The sequence below is a fragment of the Muscardinus avellanarius genome (genome assembly GCF_963383645.1).
Source record: "Muscardinus avellanarius genome assembly, chromosome: 1".
NCBI classification, from domain to species: Eukaryota; Metazoa; Chordata; class Mammalia; order Rodentia; family Gliridae; genus Muscardinus; species Muscardinus avellanarius.
In genome coordinates, this window is record NC_137786.1 from 732575 (window position 1) to 752326 (window position 19752).

Consider the following 19752-nt stretch of genomic DNA (forward strand, 5'->3'; position numbering starts at 1 on the left):
GCTATGCCCCAGCCTGCAGCCTGCCCTGGAAGGAGCCCCCCCCCCCAGCTTCCTGCAGCAGGAGGTCTGGGGAGTGCCAGGCTCTGGGGGAACCAGCATCCTGCCTGGCCAGGCGGGGCCGCAGGCGTCCCGTTTGCCTGGGCCCTTCCCTGGGGAGTGGGCCTGGTGCTGCTGGCCTCCTGGGGCCAGGGTTGCTTTGCTCAAGGGGAGGGGCGCCAGCTCTGCAGTGGGCCTAGGTCTGCAGCTGCAGGGGGTGGCGGCAGGGGTGGCTGCTTGGGATGGGCCTCAGCAGCAGATAAGGCATTAACAGTGCTGCCGGCGCGCCCTGCCGATCTGCTGACGCCTCCTCTCGGCCAGGTGCTTAGGGTGAGGTGCCAAAGGTTCCCTATAAAGCGCCAGGACTCCAGCCGCCCGCCACTTGGCCTCGGCTCCTGCTACTGCGCCTGCCAGGCCAGCCCAGCCCAGCAACCACCATGGTGAGGCTCGTGCTGCCCAACCCCGGCCTGGAGGACCGGATCCCGTCCCTGGAGGAGCTGGAGACCCTGGAGGAGAAGGAGGCTGGCTCCCGGCCCAAGTGGGACAACAAAGCCCAGTACATGCTCACGTGCGTGGGCTTCTGCGTGGGGCTAGGCAACGTCTGGCGCTTCCCCTACCTGTGCCAGAGTCACGGCGGAGGTAGGCACCCCGCCGCAGGGCCCGCGCGTACAGCGGGCAGTGGGGGCCACCCACGGGCATCCCAACCCACCGCAGCGCCCCATGGGAGGAGGGAGCGGACAGGGAGACGGCCGCCAGGCTCCCGGGCCCTGGGTGTTGGGAGACAGTGTGGTCCCAGTGCTTCTGTGGTTCAAGGACAATCTCTCCTGGGGTGGGGGATGGAGAGGAGCAGGCAGCTGCTCTAGGCGGAGCCCCCTAGGACCCCTGGACAGAGAAGGGAGCTGGGCTGGGGAGGGGACCACAAGGGGACCGGGGTGGTGGGCAGAACCTGCGCTGCTGGACTCCAGGCCTGACCCTCAACCGAGAGGCCCAGAGGAGGGGGCTGCCTCACCCAGCACAAGCCTCAGGCCAGGCCCCCTCCAAGGCTCCAGCTTCCCAGGCTACAAGCCCGAAGGGGGCCTCCCATAGGCCCAGCCCTGTAGCAACTGCAGCCAGGACCCCTGGGGGGCGGCCTTGGCTTTGGGGCAGGAGGTGTCATGGCCACTTCTGAATCCCCAGCTGGCTCTGCCTCCTTGTCAGGCTGCTCTCTGCTGGGAGAGGTCTGGGCAAGCCTGGTCTGGCTGCAGAAGCAGGCTCCGCAGGAGCCCTGGGCGTGCCATGAAGGCGCCCACATGGGTTCCAGACACTCTCCCTGTATGTGCCTTGCTGTCCTGTGCGTGGACACGCAGCCCACACCAGGCCTTGGAATGCAAAGCTCGTAGAGGAAAGCCCTAGTGGCCGCTCCCGGCTGACTGGCTGTGTCGCCCTGTGCTGTGCACGCAGGCTCTGCATCTCTGGTCCAGCCAACACTTCCCATTTGAGCCAGGTGGGGGCCTTGGGGCCAGGGGTGGAGCCTCCCAGCAGGCAGGGTAGCTGACTGTCCAAGTCCTACCTCCTCCATAGCCTCAGCAAAACTGAGCCTGGCCCCAAGCTCTCCTATCCCAGGGCCCTGCCTCGTGGGTCTCAATCGGCACAGGAGAACAGGCTGCAGGGCTCCCCCACACTCAGGCCCCTCTACAGACAGACAGAGGCACCGACTCACAGCCTCCTGGAAGAGGCGTTGGAGACCGCTGGGTCTTCCCACAGAAGGGCATCTCCGAGACCAGGCGTGGGTGGAAAGCTGACGGGCTCCAGCATCTCAGATGTTCTTGGCGCTTAGCCAGGTGCAGGTGTGGGAGCCTGGGATGGTGGTGCTTAGAGCTGGTGACAGCCACTTCCCTCCAAGAGAATGCTACCTAGCAGGCAATGCTGCTGACTTCTGCACACGCCCTCGCAGGCCAGATGGGGCTGTGCGAGCTGCAGTTTCCACCCATGGGCAGAGGGCTCTGGGCCCTGACTTTCAGAGCAGGGCCTGGGCCAGGCAGAGGGCCTGGGCAAGGAGATGGAGCAGGGTCTTAGGCGAGACCCGGACCCCATCAGTGCCATGATTTCAGGCAGCCCTCAGACCTAAGTCCTCCCGAGGAGCCACAGCCTCCAGTCACTCTGCCCTGAGCTGCCCACGTCCCCACAGACAGACGACTGCCTGCAGGCGCTGGGTGGGGATTCAGGCAGGTGGGCCAGGAGAGCGGGACTGAGCCGCAGCTCCTCCTGAGCGGGTTCTGCATTGGACCTCTGCTCCAACTCCTGGCTCAGGACGAGTTACTGGGGCTGTGGCTCTCGATGCTGGGGTTGGCAGAGAAGGCCCGTGGTGAGGCCCTGGTCCTTGCCCACCTTCAAAGAGGCAGAAGGATCAGGAAAGCAGTGCTCTGCACTCCTGGGGAAGGGAAGCTGTGTCAGTGTGGGCTTGGGATGTGAAGCAGCTGTGTGGGGGGGGGGCAGCACCCTCTGGCCACACACCCCGCCTCATTTGTCCCTGGAGGACTTCTGCAGCCAGCTCAGGCCAGGGACTGCAAACCAGTACACACGGAGCACAGAGGCACTCTCCTCTGCGGCAGGGAAGCAGCCCCCAGCCCTGCTCGGCTGCACTCCTGGGAGCTCAGATTTACACTCACTCCAAGCTGCCAACGGCTAGTAGCCACCTTTGTGGGTGAACCCTGCCAGGTGGGCTAGCTCACCCGGATGGGAAGGGCAGCCTGGAGTCTGCCCACGCCTGTGCCTGTTCGGCGTACACTGGTCACTGTACAAGGGACCAGTGTGGCGAAGGCCTCGCCCAGGGCAGCTCCCAGGTTGCTGAGCTCTGCAAACCTGGAGACCGGAGATGGGCGTCAGGGGCAGGTGGAGGAACGGCCAGCCCAGGTCAGCTGGGCTCAGTCACCTGCCACATCCTGGGTCACCCAGGATGCAGGAGAAACAGTCACACCTGGCTGGGCACCTGGGCAGAGACACTGTTCTCCACCTGTCTGGCGCCCCAGCAGGTCCCCAAACAGTGCCACCCTGTTCCCTCCTCTGCAGGCAGGGCCACACAGGGGATTGGGGGTGTTGGGGTGCAGGCACACCCCCTTACAGGACTACGCAGGCCCCTTAGAAACCACCAGCAAGCCCAGCCTGACCGTGCCTGGTGCTGCGCTGCCTTTCCCACCCTCATTCACTCAGCCTGGGAGCGGCTGCCTGTGCTGCCAGCACCACCTGCTGGAGGAAGAGAGGAGGGATCCCGCTCCCTCCCCCTCCTCATCTTCCCCTCCCCTCTTCCTCCCCTCCCCCTCCTCATCTTCCCCTCCCCTCTTCCTCCCCTCCCCCTCCTCCTCCCTCTCCTCTTCCTCCTCATCTCCTCTCCTTCTCTTTCTCCTCCATACCCTCCTCCTCTTCCTCCCCTCCCCTCCCCCTCCTCCTTCTCCCTCCTCTCTTCCTCCCCTTCTCTTCTTCCTCCTCCAATTTCTCCTCCTCCTCTTCCATCCCTCCTTTTCCTTCTCCTATTTCTCCCCTTCCTCTTCCATCTCCGCCTCCTTCTCTTCCTCTCCATTCCTTCTCCCCGCCTTTCTTTCTCCTCCTCCATCTCCTCTTCCTCCTCCCTCTCCTCCCTTTCCTTCCCTTCTATTCTTCCCCTTCCTTCTCCTCTTCCTCCCTCTCCACCTTCTCCTTCCTCCTCCATCTTCTCCTCCTCTTGTACCTCTCCTTCCTCCTCCCTCTCCTCCTCCCCTACATCCTTCTCCTTCCTCCTCCTCCCCTCCTCCATCTCCTCCCCTCCTCCTTCTCTCTCATCCTCCACCCTTTCCTCCTGTCCCTCCTTTTCCCTCCTCCCCCTCCCTCCTCCTCCTCCCCTCCTCCCTCCTCCCTCCTCCCTCTCCTCCTCCTCTTTGTCTCCCAGTTCCTCAGCAGGCAGGGGCAGAGAGCGGGAGCTGCAGATCTGTGTCCAGCACACCGTCCCTCTGGCCCTCTCCACGTCATCACCCCCGCCTTGCCCTCCATGTCTGTGGAAAGAGCAAACCCCAACAACTTTGCAACGCGGGGACCTGTCTCCTGGGACCTATGGTCCTGGCACAGCCACCCCGCAGGCAGGAGCTCGGCCAGGGGCCCCTCCGGGCTAGGCCTCGGGACACTGCCCTTCCTGGGACTGTGGACACCCACAGGCCCACTTGGCCTCCCAAAGGTGCCCGGTTTGCGCTGCACTGCCGCCTGGCTGCCCGAGGCTGGGAGGTGGCCAGACCCTTGGAAGCCTGGAGCCCCGGCAGGCAGCTGCTGGCAGGCTACACGAGATGGGCTTCCACGCCAGCCCCTCCGTGGCCTCGCTCACTGCACCGTTCTCAGCGGGACGGCGTGGGCAGGAAGGTCTCGCCCCGTGTCTCCGTCCCTCCTATCTCTGTGCTCTCTCTTCTCGTCTCGTGTCTCCTGTCTCCCCGGTCTGTCTCTGTTTTTGTCGTTCTTGTGACTGTCTCTGCCTTTCTCTGTGTGTCTCACCTGCCTGCCAGTCTGGAGGCGAGGCTGTGCCTCAAGGGGCCTGGCTCTGTGGGTGGGGCTGGGGGGCCGGGGCCGGATGTTGGGATCCTTGGGAATGTACGGGGCAGGTCCTGTGGCCTGAGCCCTGGACACCAGGGTGAGGGGGTGGTGATGGGAAGGCAGCCCTCAGCGGTCCCCTCTGGCCAGTCCTGGGGCACTTGTAGGGGCCCTGGTAGGACAGAGTTCCTGTGGGGGCTCGCCAGGCCTGGGGCTGGGCTGCGGCTGGACACAGCCCCCCGTCTCAGGAAACACTTGTTTCTGGGGCTTTTATCTTGTGTTTTCAGCTATGGGCTTAGTCCCGTACGTTCACGACCTTTGGAAATCAGTAATCTTGCCCGACCGCCCCAGATGGTCTGGCCCCTTCTGGACGCCCCCATAGCACCTTCCCTGCTGGACAGGGATGGTGGGTGGGCGGGTCCCGGGCAGTCAGCCTGGTCCTGGGGTGGGTTGTCATGTGTGTCTTCACCCCACATGGGGACGGTTCACATGACAAGGGTGTTCACGTGCTGGCTGACTCTGCCACCAGCCGGGCACTGTGCTTGCCTGCCACTCCTCCTATGCCAGGTGTCCTGGGGCTGCCGCATGGTCAGTCCCAGGCGGGGCCCTGGCACCAGCAGGAGTCTGCCTGCTCAGCCCCTGCAGAGTCCCTCAGCCGCCCATTGGAGACTTTGCTGCATGCACCTCTGAAGCCAGACTCCGTGGCCTGTGTTCAGCGCCTCTAGCAGCTCCCCTCTGACCTCATCTCTGGGCTGCTCCAACCTCCCACTGGACTGGTGACCCGCTCTGCCAGGCGCCCTGGGCACAGCTGTGAGCCACCTGCAGTGCAGGTAGAGGCTTGAGATGGGCGGGGCCTGGCAGGGCACCAGTCAGAGAGAGCAGCCGGTCCCTCGTGCGGGGGCTGGGGCGGAGGCGGCAGGTTCATCCAGAGGGGGCTGCGTGGTGACCTCGGCCTGGGTGTTCTAAACATTGAGAAGACTTGGGAGGAAGGCACGTTTGGGAGCTCTCCAAGGGGGGCGAGGCGGTGTTCCAGGCAGCGCTCCCTCCCGCTCCCCACGGTCACGGCACTGGGCATCCTTTCTCTGCGTCAGCGTATTGGCCAACTGTGCATCTTTTTTGGAGAAATGTCTGTTCAAGTTTCGGGCCCATTTTTTTCTTTTTTTGGTGTGTGTGTGTGTGTGTGTTTGTGTGTGTGTGTGTGTGTGTGGAGAGAGACTGGGGATTGAACCCAGGGCCATTCTACCTCTGAACTACATCTCTAGCCTTATTTTTAAATGTTTACTTTTAAACAGGGTCTCTCTAGGTTGTGGAGAGTCTCACTACTTGCTGAGGCTGTCCTGTGATCCTCCTGTCTCAGCTTCCCAAGTACTGGAATTACAGGCGTGCACCAACACACCTGGCTTTGTGCCCCTTTTTAAATCAGAGTTTGTCAGGCGTGGTGGCGCACGCTTGTAATCCCCACGCTTGGGAGGCGGAGACAGGAGGAGGAGGTTCGAAGCCAGCCTCGCTGGCATAAGAGACCCTGTTTCCAAAATTTAAAAAAATATATAAATATAGGTCTGGGAGTGTAGCCCACAGGTAGAAGGGTTACTAGGAACCCCAGTACCAAAAAAAATCAGAGTTTGTTGTTTCTTCTATATTGTGAATATTAATCCCTTACTAGATATATAATTTGCAAATATTTTCTCCCCTCTGTGGGTTACCTTTCTACTTTGTTGATATTGTGTGTCTGTGTGTGTGTGTGTGTGTGTGTGTGTGTGTGTGTGTGTGTGTGTGGTGGGAACTGAGCCCAGGGGTGTTCTGCAACTAAACTATACCCCCGGCCATTTTTATATTTATTATTTATTTATTTATTTATTTATTTATTTTTGCAGTAATAGGGATGGAACCCAGGGACATTCTATCTCTGAATTACACCTCCAGCCCTATTTTTTTATTCTTTTGTTTTGAAACAGGGTCTCACTAAGTAGCTGAGGCTGGTCTCAAACTTGTGATCCCCCTGTCTCAGCCTCCCAAGTACTGGGATTACAAGCATGCGCCACCACACCTGGCCCTTTTTATTTTTTTGAGACAGGTCTTACTAAGTTGCCTAGGCTGGCTTCATACCTGTGATCCTCCTATCTCACCCTACCAAGTACTGGGATTATAGACATGTGCCACTGTGCCCAACTGTTGGTACTGTGTTTTGATACACTCTTTCTTTCTTCCTTCCTTCCTTCCTTTCTTTATTTATTTTTGCAGTACTGGGGTTGGAACCCAGGGGTATTGTGTCTCCGAGCTACACCCCAGACCTATATTTTTTTATTATTTTTTGAAACAGGGTCTCACTGAGTTGCAAAGGACAGCTGAGGCTGTCCGTGAACCGTGATCCTCTGCCTCCCAAATGCTGGGATTACAAGCGTGCGCTGCCACGCCGACCTGTACACACATTCTTTAACTGTTACACTAGCGTCCTTCTTACAGAGAGGGAATAGCTGCACAGGCAACCATTGAAGGAAGTCTCTTAGAGGCACGTGAGGGGACACGCCTTTGTTAGGACTGAAGGATGGGCGGGAGTGAGGTGAGAAGTCAGGCTGCTGGTGGCCAGGTCAAGCTGACTGCACCGTAGTGTGCAGGACCTGGGGAGCGGCTGCAGGCTGGGCACCGGCCTCCTGCCTGCCCGCGCGTCACCCCGGGGGCCCTGCTCACGCCGTCTAACACGGCCAAGTGGGCCTTCTGGAACCTGCGCTCTCTGCGCCCATGCAGCTGTCTGGGCTCTGCCTCACCTGGTGCACCTCTTCCTTCCACAGGGGCCTTCATGATCCCGTTCCTCATCCTGCTGGTCCTGGAGGGCATCCCCCTGCTGTACCTGGAGTTTGCCATCGGCCAGCGGCTGCGGAAGGGCAGCGTCGGTGTATGGAGCGCCATCCATCCCGCCCTGAAGGGTGTAGGTGTGTGTCCTCCTGCGGTTCCTGCACGACCAGCTCCTCCTTTGCGGAGGACCCTGGGTGGGGAGGGCCAGGCGCATCCCTCCCAAGGGCCTTCACATGCTCTTCCTTGGGGCCATGGCAGTCTAGGTTGCAGTGTGCGGGCAGGGTCACTTCTGGTCACCTGGGAGCAGCGAGGCAGCAGAGAAACCCGAGCCCCGGCAGTCCTCTGCACAGGACTAGAATAGAGACCCCACCTGCCCAGAGCGGGCTCCACAGGCCCCAGGCCCAGAAGGGGGCACTGCCGGCTGCTCTCAGCCTCCCGTGCCCTCCACACCAATGTGGTCCCAGCCCTGGCCCCAGACCAGGCATGGTCACTCATTTATCTGCTCTGACCTGGGGCTGGCCCGGGATGGTCTTACCAAGAGAACACAGTCCACTAAGGCTTCAGAATATGGGTAGGCAAGGAAAGGTCTCAGCCAAGGGAGAGGTCAAGGTCCGTGGACAGAAAGGCATGGAGTCCAGGAGGTGCCTGCCCGCTCCTGGAGCCCAGGGCAGGGCCAGCCCAGGTCTGCAAGCACTCACAGCAACCTCTGCCTGAGGCCACAGGCCTTCCTCTCTGCCCTGGCTACGCAGCCAAACATGCAAAGACACACACACACTCACACTCACACACACACACACACACACACACACACACACACCAGCTCCCACCTTCGGTCCAAGCCCCCCCTCTGTCTTTGTTTCTCCCAGCCTCTCTGCCTCTGTCTCCTCTCCCTGGGGCTCTCTTCTCTCTCTCCCTATTGCCCCCCTTTTCTCCTCCTCCCAACACTCACGTGTGCACACGCATGTTGGCATTTGGTTGTAAACTCGCAGAAGGCACGTCCACCAGGCCCTGTTCAGTCCCACCTAGTTGCTGGAGAGCCTCACAGCGCCCTCACTGGCTCCGGGTGGAGAAGGCCTTCCTGAGCCGGCCCGTCCACTGGCGGTTAGGGCTGGCCCACAGGCAGCCCGTGCCTGCTGAACTCCTCAGGCTCATCTGGAGGCTCCTTCTGGTGTTGGGGGGAGTGGCAAGCCGTCCTGGAGTACCTAGCTGCTGTCCCGCTCCTCAGCTGGGGTCAGGCCTCCGGGACAGCCCTGCTGGCTGGCCTGTGGCTCTCAGGGCAGCGGCAGCACGGTGGCCTGGGAGGCCTGAGCCCATGGTGACCTCCCCCCACAGTGACCTCCCCACACAGTGACCCCCCCCAGTGACCTTCCCTTCACAGTGACCTTCCCCCCATGGTGACCTCCCCCCACGGTTACCCCCCCACACAGTGACCTCCCCACATGGTGACCCTCCCCACAGTGACCTTCCCCCCACAGTGATATCCTTCCATGATGACCTCCCCCCACGGTAACCTCCCACGGTGACATCCCCCCACGGTGACCTCCTCCCACAGTAACCCCCCACGGTGACCTCCCCCCACGGTGACCTCCCCCCACAGTGACCCCCCATGGTGACCCCCACGGTGACCCCCACGGTGACCCCCACGGTGACCTCCCCCCACAGTGACCCCCATGGTGACCCCCCACAGTGACCCCCCATGATGGCCCCCCACGGTGACCCCCCATGGTGACCCCCACAGTGACATCCCCCCATGATGACCTCCCCCACGGTGACCCCCCCCATGGTGACCCCCACAGTGACATCCCCCCATGATGACCTCCCCCACGGTGACCCCCCACGGTGACCCCCCACGGTGACCCCCACGGTGACCCCCCACAGGCATCGCGTCCATGTTTGTGTCCTTCATGGTGGGCCTGTACTACAACACCATCATCGCCTGGGTCATGTGGTACTTCTTCAACTCCTTCCAGGACCCTCTGCCCTGGAGCGACTGTCCGCTCAACGCAAACCACACAGGTGAGCCGGAGCACCGCCCGCCGGGCTGCTCCCCTGGCCTGGCGTCTGGGAGCAGATGGCCACCCTTCACAAATGGTCACCTCTGCTTGGCCAAGATCTGGGTGCTTACAGACCCGGTTGATGAAAACCAGAGCACCAGGGGCGGTGGGGCATCTAAAGGCTGAGCATAAGAAGGCACAGCGGCCACACGCCGCCCGGCCACAGGACCAGGTGGCAGATGTGCCAGGATGCGTGGGTGCCCACAGGGCTTCTTGAAGGACACAGCCCCTCCATTCCCACCGCCCGGGCCACCGTGCTCCTCACGTCTCTACAGAGGGGTCACCTGCTGCGTGTCCCCGCCTCCCAGGACTCCTCAGAGCGGAGGAAGATGGGGCAGGCCTCCACCCACCTGTGGGGACACACTCCCAGCCCACAGCCTCCGTGAGCCTCTTGGGTAATGTGCGGCCCACCCGCAGGGTGGCAGAAAAGGACAGATCCTCCCTAAGGCATCCTCCTGCGCGCCCTCAGGAGGGCTCAGCGTGGTGCCATGAGTGTGAGGCGGGCAGGGGGTGTGTGGAGCTGAGCAGACCTGGCCAGGGAATTCCCAAGACCCCACAGCCTCAGGCACTGCTGAGAGACCCGCCAGCCTGCTCCGCAGAGACAGGGCAAGCGAGAAGCAGGTGGCTGACAGGCGGGGAGCATGCCACCGCAGGACCAGAGCCCCTGACTCTGCACACCTGGGCATGTGTGTGGGCACACGGGCATGCACAGCTCTTTGTGTGCATGGGTGTGCCTGGCCTCTGTGCCTGCTCCTGGGAGCTGGACGAGTGTCCTGCAGCTCCAGGCCCTCACGCCCTCAAGCGTGTGTACCTCTGCCTCCACAGGCTACGTGGAGGAGTGCACCAGGAGCAGCTCCGTGGACTACTTCTGGTATCGGGAGACCCTCAACATCTCCACCTCCATCAGCGACTCGGGCTCCATCCAGTGGTGGATCCTGCTCTGCCTGACCTGCGCCTGGAGCGTGCTGTATGTGTGCATCATCCGCGGCATTGAGACCACGGGCAAGGTGCGCCCCCCCGCCGGCTCCGAGGGTCCCGGGAATTGGGCTCACACACACCCACTGCGGGGACCCCTGCCCCAGGCTCTGATAGAGGCCTGGAAACCCAGTGCTGGTCAAGATGGCTTCCAACACACACTTTAAAAACTGCATGCAAGGGCTGGGTGTAGCTCAGTGGTGAGCGCTTGCCTAGATGTGCAGACCCTGGGCTCCACCCCCCAAAAACACACACAAGAGTAATGCAGCCGGGTGTGGTGGTGCACACTTGTAATACCAGCATCCGGAGGCTGAGACCAGAGGACTGTGGTTCAAGGCCAGCCTCAGCTACTTAGTGAGGCCCTCTGCAACTCAGTGAGACCCTGTTTCAAAATAAAGAATTAAAAAGTAGGGCTCAGGGGTGCAGCTCGGAGGTAGAATGCTCCTAGGTTCCATCCCCAGTACCGCAAAAAAAAAAGAATAATCCAAAACATCTCTGCAATTAAGTCAAATAACAATAACAATAATAATAATGATAATGATGGGGAGTGGAGGATGGAAGGTGAGGCCCACCCCCCGGCCAGTGCAGGAGCTTGGGCACCGCTGGCAGAGAAGGGGAGCAGCCCCAAGTGGTGGCTCTTCCTCCCACCCTGCGCCCCAAGGCCCCGGCTTGGCCCCTCCTCAGGACCCCAGCCCTGCCCCAAGGCTCCAGGCCTCCCTACCCTGTGGCCCCCACAGCCCCGGGCTGGCCCCGGCCCCACGGCGTCCCTCCTGCTGCACAGGCCGTGTACGTGACCTCCACGCTGCCCTACGTGGTGCTCACCATCTTCCTCATCCGCGGCTTGACCCTGAAGGGCGCCACCAACGGCGTCATCTTCCTCTTCACCCCCAACGTGAGTCTCTGCTCCCCCAGGCCCCGGAGAGCGGCCGGGCCCCCCCACCCCATGCCCCTCCTCCTGCCCACTCCCGGCCACAGCACTGCCTGGCAGGGCTGTGTGCTGGCCAGGGCTGCAGTTAGTCTGACACTGCCCCTTGTGGGCCAGCGGTCACTGCCGGGGAGGGCCAACACCTGCCTGGACATGGCCTACCTGGCCACCAGCTGGCACCAGGCCGGCCTCCGCTCCTGGGACCACTGGGGTTCCGGCCTCTCCCTCGGCCACCTGCCACAGCCTCCAGTGGCCCCGTCCACGCAGTACACAGCTGAGGCCTCTGTCTGGAGCAGGTCACGGAGCTGGCCAACCCCGTCACCTGGCTGGACGCAGGCGCGCAGGTCTTCTACTCCTTCTCGCTGGCCTTCGGGGGCCTCATCTCCTTCTCCAGCTACAACTCTGTGCAGTGAGTATGTGGGGCCTGTGCCTCAGTTTCCCCATCAGAACAGCTGGATGAGGATGAGAAGGGAAAGCTGATCAGAACTTGGGAAAGCACAGCTGCCCCCCACCTAGTGGGCCAGAATGCCCCTTGCTGGCACGGACTCGGCCCTGCCCACTGACAGGTCCAGCGCCAGACTGGGCAGCCCTGGCAGAGGAGGTGGCGCCTTCTGGAAGAGGGCTTCCCGCTGGGCCACTCAAGCCGGGCCTTGGTGTCTGGTCCTCCAAGAGCCCTCTGGGCCCACGCTGTCCCAGCAACCACTTGGCTCCACCTGGAACCTCAGCCAGGGCAGCCCTTCTGCATCCAGGATGCCATCCATCTTAGGGAGAAGACTCAGGGCAGTCTGCCTGTGAGGACCAGTAGGTCCCAGCCAGAACCTTCCAGGATGATTTCCTTCCTTTTACCTTGGGGAGGTGGTTCACCCAATCCTGAGGTCTATGAACTGAACTGTTCTCAAAATTTCTCCAGCCATGCATGGTGGTGCACGCTTGTAATCCCAGTACTTTGGAGGCTGAGACAGGAGGATCCAGGTTCACGGCCAGACTCAGCTACTTAGTGAGGCCCTCTGCAACTTAGTGAGACCCTGTTCCAAAATAAATAAGAAATAGGGCTGGGGGTATAGCTCAAAGGTTGAATGCCCCTGGGTTCCATCCTCAGTACTGGCCAAAAAAAGAAAAAAGAAAAACGACTCCCAATAAGAACCTAGGAGCAAAACAAAGCCGTCTCATGGCTCAGGCAGGGGGGACCCAGGCTCTGGCTGGGCCTTGGGTCTCCGCAGGGTCAGAGGAGCCCGCACATGCTCTGGAGGATGGGGACTTTGGCTGTGCCCCCTGCAGCAGGATAGGCCTCTCCCTGAGCCCCCGATCTGGGCTGGATGAGATGGAGTCAGCTGTGCTGCACCCTGGCCCGGGGCGGGGACATGGTTCGTGGCCTGTGGCCGGCTGCAGTGACCCTGCTGTTGTCCACAGCAACAACTGCCAGATGGACTCTGTAATTGTGTCTGTCATCAACGGCTTCACGTCGGTGTACGCGGCCACCGTGGTCTACTCCATCATCGGCTTCCGCGCCACCCAGCGCTACGACGACTGCTTCAGCACGTGAGTGGTGCCCGCTCCCCCATGCTCTCAGCCCGTGCCTCCCATGCCAGCGTCAGCGCCCCTCTCCTGCAGGAACATCCTGACCCTCATCAACGCCTTCGACCTGCCCGAGGACAAAGTGACCCAGGAGAACTTCGAGGACATGCAGCGCTGGTGCAACGCCACCGACCCCGCAGCCTACGCGCAGCTGACGTTCCAGACCTGCGACATAAACTCCTTCCTCTCCGAGGTAGGTCCTGCTGCCGCCGCCCCAGGGGCAGGCGGGGCCTGTGTGGTCAGCGTCCCGGCCCAAAGGAGGGGCTGCTGCGTTCATGCTGCAATTCCTCCTATGAGCACAGAGATGATTCTTAACTTTGATTTTGAACTTGCGGGACCACCAGCATCACATTTCTTTTGGTCTGGCTGACATTAGTCAGGATAGGGAGGAAGCCTTCCAAGCCCTGTCCTGGTGACAAAACTTTCCAAGCCGGGCGTGGTGGCGCACACTTGTAATCCCAGTACTTGGGAGGCTGAAACAGGAGGATCACAGATTCGTGGCTGGCCTCAGCTACTTAGCGAGGGCCCCAGAACTTAGTGAGACCATGCTTCCAAATAAAAACAATACAAAATAAGCCCACTGCCTGGGCTGCTGGCCAAGGGGACGCCGGCACTCGCTTGACACCCCTGTGGCCACGGGGTCAGAGCACTGCCTTTGACTCACTGGGCCCACCGGCCACTGAGATGAACTCTGGCCACGTCTGTCTGGCAGCAGGCGGCTAGGAGTGGGACCCAGGTGCTGCTCAGAGCACACGCCTCAGGAACGTCAGGCGTTGTGGTGCTGCTTTTGTCCTTTTGGTCCTGGGGATCAAACCCAGGGCGTAGCATGTGAGTGGCACGCACCTCACCACCAAGCTACCCAGCCCAACTTCAGTTTTTAAATGTGCCTATAAAAATAAAATAATAAAACAATTAAAAAAATAAAATGTCTGGCCGGGCGCGGTGGTGCACGCTTGTAATCCCTGCTCTTGGGAGGCAGAGACAGGAGGATGGCGCAGGTTCAAAGCCAGCTGCACTGGCTTAAGAGACCCTGTTTCCAAATTTTAAAAAAAAGCATAAGATAGGTCTAGGAGTGTAGCCCAGAGGTAGAAGGGTTTCCAGGAACCCCAGTACCACCGATATATAAATAAATAAATAATTAATTAATTAATTATTTTAAAAAGTACCTATAAGCTAGGCATGGTAGCACACTTTTTTTGGGGGGTGGGTTATTGGGGATTGAACTTAGGGGCATTGAAACTCCGAACTACACCCCCAGCCTTATTTTTTAATCTTTTTATTTTTGAAACAGGGTCTCACTGAGTTGCAAAGGGCCTCTCTAAGTAGCTGAGGCTGTCGGTGAACCACCTCATGAATGCTGGGATTACAAGCGTGTGCCACCAAGCCGGGTGTGGTGGCGCACACTTGTAATCCCAGTACTTGGGAGGCTGAGACTGGAGGATGGCGGTTCGCAGCCAGCCTTAGCAACTTAGTGAGGCCCTTCACAACTCAGTGAAGACCCTGTTTCAAAATAAAGAATAAAAAATAGAGCTGCGATGTGGATTGGAGGTAGAATGCCCCTGGATTCCACCCCCAGTTTCACGAAAAAAAAAGAAAAAAGAAAAAATTACCTATAAACAAGCCTCTACAGCCGATGCAGTTTGATGTATCTCCAAAATCAACCCAGGTCTGCTCGCTCCCCGGCAGGGCTGGCAGGCAGATGTGGGGGCTCCGGTGACCTCGGTGACCTCGCTGTGGAGGGCTGGCAGGCAGATGGGGGCTCCGGTGACCTCGCCGTGGACGGCTGGGCAGGCGGAGGCGGGGGCTCCGGTGACCTTGCTGTGGATGGCTGGGCAGGCAGATGTGGGGGCTCCGGTAACCTCGCCGTGGACGGCTAGACAGGCAGATGGGGGCTCCGGTGACCTCGCCATGGATGGCTGGGCAGGCAGATGCAGGGGCTCTGGTGATCTCGCCGTGGACGGCTGGGCAGGCAGATGGGGGCTCCGGTGACCTTGCTGTGGACGGCTGGGCAGGCGGAGGCGGGGGCTCCGGTGACCTTGCTGTGGACGGCTGGGCAGGCAGATGGGGGCTCCGGTGACCTCACCGTGGACGGCTGGGCAGGCAGATGTGGGGGGTCTGGTGACCTCGCCGTGGACGGCTGGGCAGGCAGATGTGGGGGCTCCGGTGACCTCACCGTGGACGGCTGGGCAGGCAGATGTGGGGGCTCCGGTGACCTCACTGTGGACGGCTGGCAGGCGGAGGCAGAGGCGGGGGCTCCAGTGACCTCGGTGACCTCGCCGTGGAGGGCTGGCAGGCAGATGTGGGCTCCGGTGACCTCGCTGTGGAGGGCTGGTCAAGCAGAGGCGGGGCTCCAGGGACCTCACTTTGCTGCAGGGCGTGGAGGGCACAGGCCTGGCCTTCATCGTCTTCACCGAGGCCATCACCAAGATGCCCGTGGCCCCGCTGTGGTCCGTGCTCTTCTTCATCATGCTCTTCTGCCTGGGCCTCTCGTCCATGTTTGGCAACATGGAGGGCGTGGTCGTGCCCCTGCAGGACCTCAAGATCATCCCCGAAAAGTGGCCCAAGGAGCTGCTCACAGGTGCGTGCACGGCCGGGGCTGGGCCAGCCAGGGGAGGGCGCCAGGGAGGGCGCCGCCCCGTGACCGCGCTGCCGTGGCCCGCAGGCCTCATCTGCCTGGGAACGTACCTCCTGGCCTTTGTCTTCGCACTCAACTCTGGTCAGTACTGGCTGTCCCTGCTAGACAGCTATGCCGGCTCCATCCCTCTGCTTGTCATCGCCTTCTGCGAGATGGTCGCCGTGGTCTACGTGTATGGCGTGGACAGGTAGGAGGGGCAGCACGGAGTGGCAGGCCCCATGGGTGCACAGAGGCAGAGCCATGGCGGCTCCTGCCAGCCGGGGGCGGGGCTCGTTCGGGGCCAGAGGGAGAAGGCTCACGGGCCGTGCAGCTCGAGTGGAGGCCGCCTGGTTTTGCGTGGTCCTGGCCTCTGGACTGGGAGGCTGGGGGAGGCTGGAGCAGGTGTGCTCACCTGGTGGAGGAGGCCCTAGACTCCCATGCAGGAGCAGTCCAACGGAACCCTGTAGCTTCCGGGGTCCTAGACCTCACAGGACAAAGACAGAGCCTGGCTGCAGGGTGAGGAGCCAGCGCCTGTGAGCTGCGGTGCTCGAGAAGGAAAGAGCAGTCACAATGAACGTGCAGAGGCTGCGGCCGCGCAACTGAATCCACGCAGCCAGGCCCCGAGCAAGCCCCTCAGCCTGGGCCCCTGCAGCAGCCCTGCAGCCCGGGGCTGGTGGGGAACCAAGAGGCCAGAGTGCCAGGAGGACAAGAAGGGCTAAGTGTGGGCCAAGGCAGCCTCCGCCCAGGACCTGAGCCCAGTGCCTGCGGGGAGGCAGTCCACTCCAGGCCCCTCGGCTGGAGGCTCCTGGTGCATGGGCCAGTGCCCCCCGGGCCTTCCCGGGGAAGGGAGGGCTCCGCCAGCCAGCTGGAACCTAGACAAAGCAGGGCAGTGCAGATGCTAAGACCTAGCACCCCTCCCGGCATCCACCTGGCCAGGCGTCTCAGGCGTCATCCACCATTGCCACCCAGGGCTCCAGAAAGGGGGAGCTAGATCGCAGCCAAGCTCGCTAGCAATCCGCAGGCACCTTTGCCGGGCTCCTGCTTCAAGAAGCCTATTCTGAATCATTAGAAACAGGAGTCAGCCGGGCGTGGTGGCGCACGCTTGTAATCCCCAGTTTGGGAGACGGAGACAGGAGGATCACGCAGGTTCGAAGCCAGCCACGCTGGCTTAGGAGACCCTGTTTCCAAATAAAAATATAAAAAATAGGTCTGGGAATGTAGCCCAGAGGTAGAAGGGTTTCCAGGAACCCCAGTACCACAAAAAGAAAAAAGAAAAATAAACAGGAGTCAATAAGGTGCGTGGACAGGCGTATATCAGCATGTGTGAGGAGTAGATCCCCAGCAGCCTGGGCGGCCATGGCACCAGGTCGAAGGACACGGGCTTAGCTACACCGTTCTGTGGTGTCGCCAGGTGCCAACAGGGATGCGCAGAGTGAAGCCTGTGGGGTCGGCCGCACACCCGAGCTGGCTGTGAAGCGCACGCACGGTGGTGCAGGCGCCACACACGGGCCAGTCTCTGGTGGCAATGGACAGCTACCACCCAAGCATGCCAGGAGAGGCGGGCACCAGACGCCAACCCAATGGCTGCACTCCCCGAAGGCCCTTGCTGGCCTGGGTCCAAGTCCCAGTGTCCTTGGAGACCCTGGACAGCACAGGCTCACGTTTCTCCCATTCCATCCCCAATTCCACAGGCGGGAAAACCCTTTGTGCAGAAGAGGGCTGGGCGTGGAATAGGTCGAGCCGTAGGCGAGTGTGCTGGGCATTATGCACCCGAAGGCTGCTGGGCCTTCACACTCATGGCGGGAGGGTGGGAGGGGCCAGGGTGGTGGCCTGGAGGCACTGACCACTGACCACGGCAGAATGTGGCGACGGCCTGCTCTGTGTGGGAGTGCTGGGTGTTGGTGCCCCAGGCTCCTGGGGTGTGTGGGGCATGTGGGCAGTCCTGGGCTGTGACCGGCAGGCCCACGGAGTCACGGTGGCCGCTCCCTCGGGCTCTGCTGCAGGTTTAACCGGGACATCGAGTTCATGATCGGCCACAAGCCCAACATCTTCTGGCAGCTCACGTGGAGAGTGATCAGCCCCATCATCATGCTGGTCATCGTCCTCTTCTACCTGGTGATCCAGGTCAACAAGGAGCTCACCTACAGCGTCTGGGACCCCGACTACGTGAGTGGCCCTCGGCAGGGCGGGGAGGGGAGGAGCAGAGGGGTGCGAGGCGATTGGTCGGCGACCTCCCACCACGGCAGGAGGGTGGCTGGGTGTGGAGGGCCTTGGCCCTGCAGAGTCCCAGGCTTCCCAGTGTCAGCTCGCCCGCCTGGCTCTCTCCAGGAGAACTTCCCCAACTCCCAGAAGGTTGCCTACCCGAGCTGGGTGTACGCAGTGGTGATCTTCGTGTCTGGGGTGCCCTGCCTCACCATCCCCGGCTTCGCCATCTACAAGGTCATCAGAAACCGTTGTCAGAGGCCAGGAGACCAGCAGGGACTGGTCAGCACACTGTCCACGGCATCTGTGAATGGGGACCTGAAGTCCTGAGGGCCCAGCCCACAGAGTGCAGCAGATAATGCCAAGAGGAGAGGAGCCTCAGGGCCCCAGGGCTGCAACGCATGTGTGAGTCACATGCTGTGTGTGCTACATGTGCATGTGCTGTGCAAACATGTATTGTATACACTATTTGTGTGTGTGGTCATGTGTACATGTGTGTATGTGCCTATTTTGGGGGCATGCCTGAGACTAAGCACGTATACAGGCATGTATGTGTGAGCTTATGTGTGTATATGTCTGAGTGGTACATGTATGTTATGCATATGTGTGCATGCATGTACTCGTGTTCATGTGTTTGTCAATATATGTTTGTGTGTACCTGCACACATACTACATGCATACATACATGTAAGGTGTGTGTGGGTGTATTGCATGTACATGTGTCTGTGTACACATGGGTACAGTCACATGTGTTTACACATGAAATGTGTGTGCATGTGTTTATACATGTGTGGGTCAGATGTGTTTATTGGCATGTATCATGTGCAAAACATATGTGCATATGCACACACAGGTGTGCCTGTGGCTCGTGTGTAGTTGTATGCATGTGCACATATATGAGTATATAGGTGTGTGTTGCACACACATGTGAACATGTGTGTATTTGCACATTCACGGCATGCTCGCCTGGCTGTCTTCTGCACTGGTCCTCCTTGTGGACATGGCAGGGGATGAAGTGCCGTGGGGCAGGCCTGGCTCCACTTCCTTTGCCCTACACACACCCCGTGGAGGTCCACAGCTGAGGTCCCGGAGGCCACACCTGCCGCGGCCCCCCCGCTCGGGGGTCAGGAGGCAGGGCCTGAGCTGCCCACTGGCCTCCATGTCCACCCCACCCCGTCTCCTTGCTCTGCCGTGTCCCTGGACCTGGGGGCCCTGAGCTACAGGTCTGCCCCCTTTGTTCCTACTGAGAGGCTGAGGAGGCTGGCCAGCTCTCCAGGCTGCGACGGCCTCCGTCCGTCCCAACGGCGCCCGGCCCTGGCTGTGCTCTGGCTGGAGGAATGTTGACCCTTTTAATCATTGTTGCGCTGCACAGACCAATGAGCAGTTCAACGGAGCTCAGCGCGGCTTAACGGGAGGCAGGAGCCACCCTCTACCTTGTCTTAGGAGGACATCAACCCTGTGAATATTTAGCCAGCTGTGGGAGAAGGGTTACGGTAACTCAGCCTCTGCCCCGAGGTGGAGGACACTCTGCAGGTCCTGACACGCGTGCCTGTGTCCTGAAGTCCCACCGGCGGCGCCCCTCGAGGCCCAGGGGTGTCTGCCCCCCGCTGCGGCTGCTTGTTCCTGGACTTGACACACATTTCAGCCAAGGCCATCATACCCAGGATGTTTGCTGCCGCTACTTTCCACTGAAAAATTGAAGTTTAAATTGAACTGGGCTTTCTGGGAATGCTCATAGGCACGGTGGGAGGTTCCACCAGAGGGACCCAGCCACCACCACTGGCTCCAGCTCCTGCCACCAACCCCCAACGCCGAGTCCTCTTGCCAGACACTCCTCATCCCGCCAGTCGCCTGCTCACGCTCTACAGAGCCCCACAGAGACGGGGTCCCCCGGCCCCACCCAAGGCTGTGATGATGCCCCCAAGCAGCAGCACAGGAAGATGGAGGGGCCCACCTGCCACCCAGGCAGCCCCTCACTGTTCCCACCGCTTCCCCATCCTCAGCTGGGAAATCGGTCGGTACCCCGATGCCCTGCCCTGTGGTGTCCTGGG

The 19752-nt window shown here is 60.9% G+C and overlaps 1 protein-coding gene across 1 annotated transcript; it reads left to right on the forward strand.

The window, feature by feature from the left end:
- Positions 1 to 473: 473 nt before the first annotated feature.
- On the forward strand, positions 474 to 18031 carry SLC6A19 (solute carrier family 6 member 19; the record flags this gene model as incomplete). The annotated part of the gene is made up of 12 exons (XM_080701809.1): positions 474 to 675; positions 7353 to 7493; positions 9235 to 9372; positions 10236 to 10417; positions 11167 to 11277; positions 11607 to 11719; positions 12721 to 12849; positions 12922 to 13078; positions 15259 to 15463; positions 15548 to 15707; positions 17503 to 17665; positions 17828 to 18031. The coding sequence occupies 12 exons, from the start codon at positions 474 to 476 to the stop codon at positions 18029 to 18031; spliced, it is 1905 nt and encodes a 634-aa protein (XP_080557935.1).
- Between the last annotated feature and the right edge of the window lie 1721 nt (positions 18032 to 19752).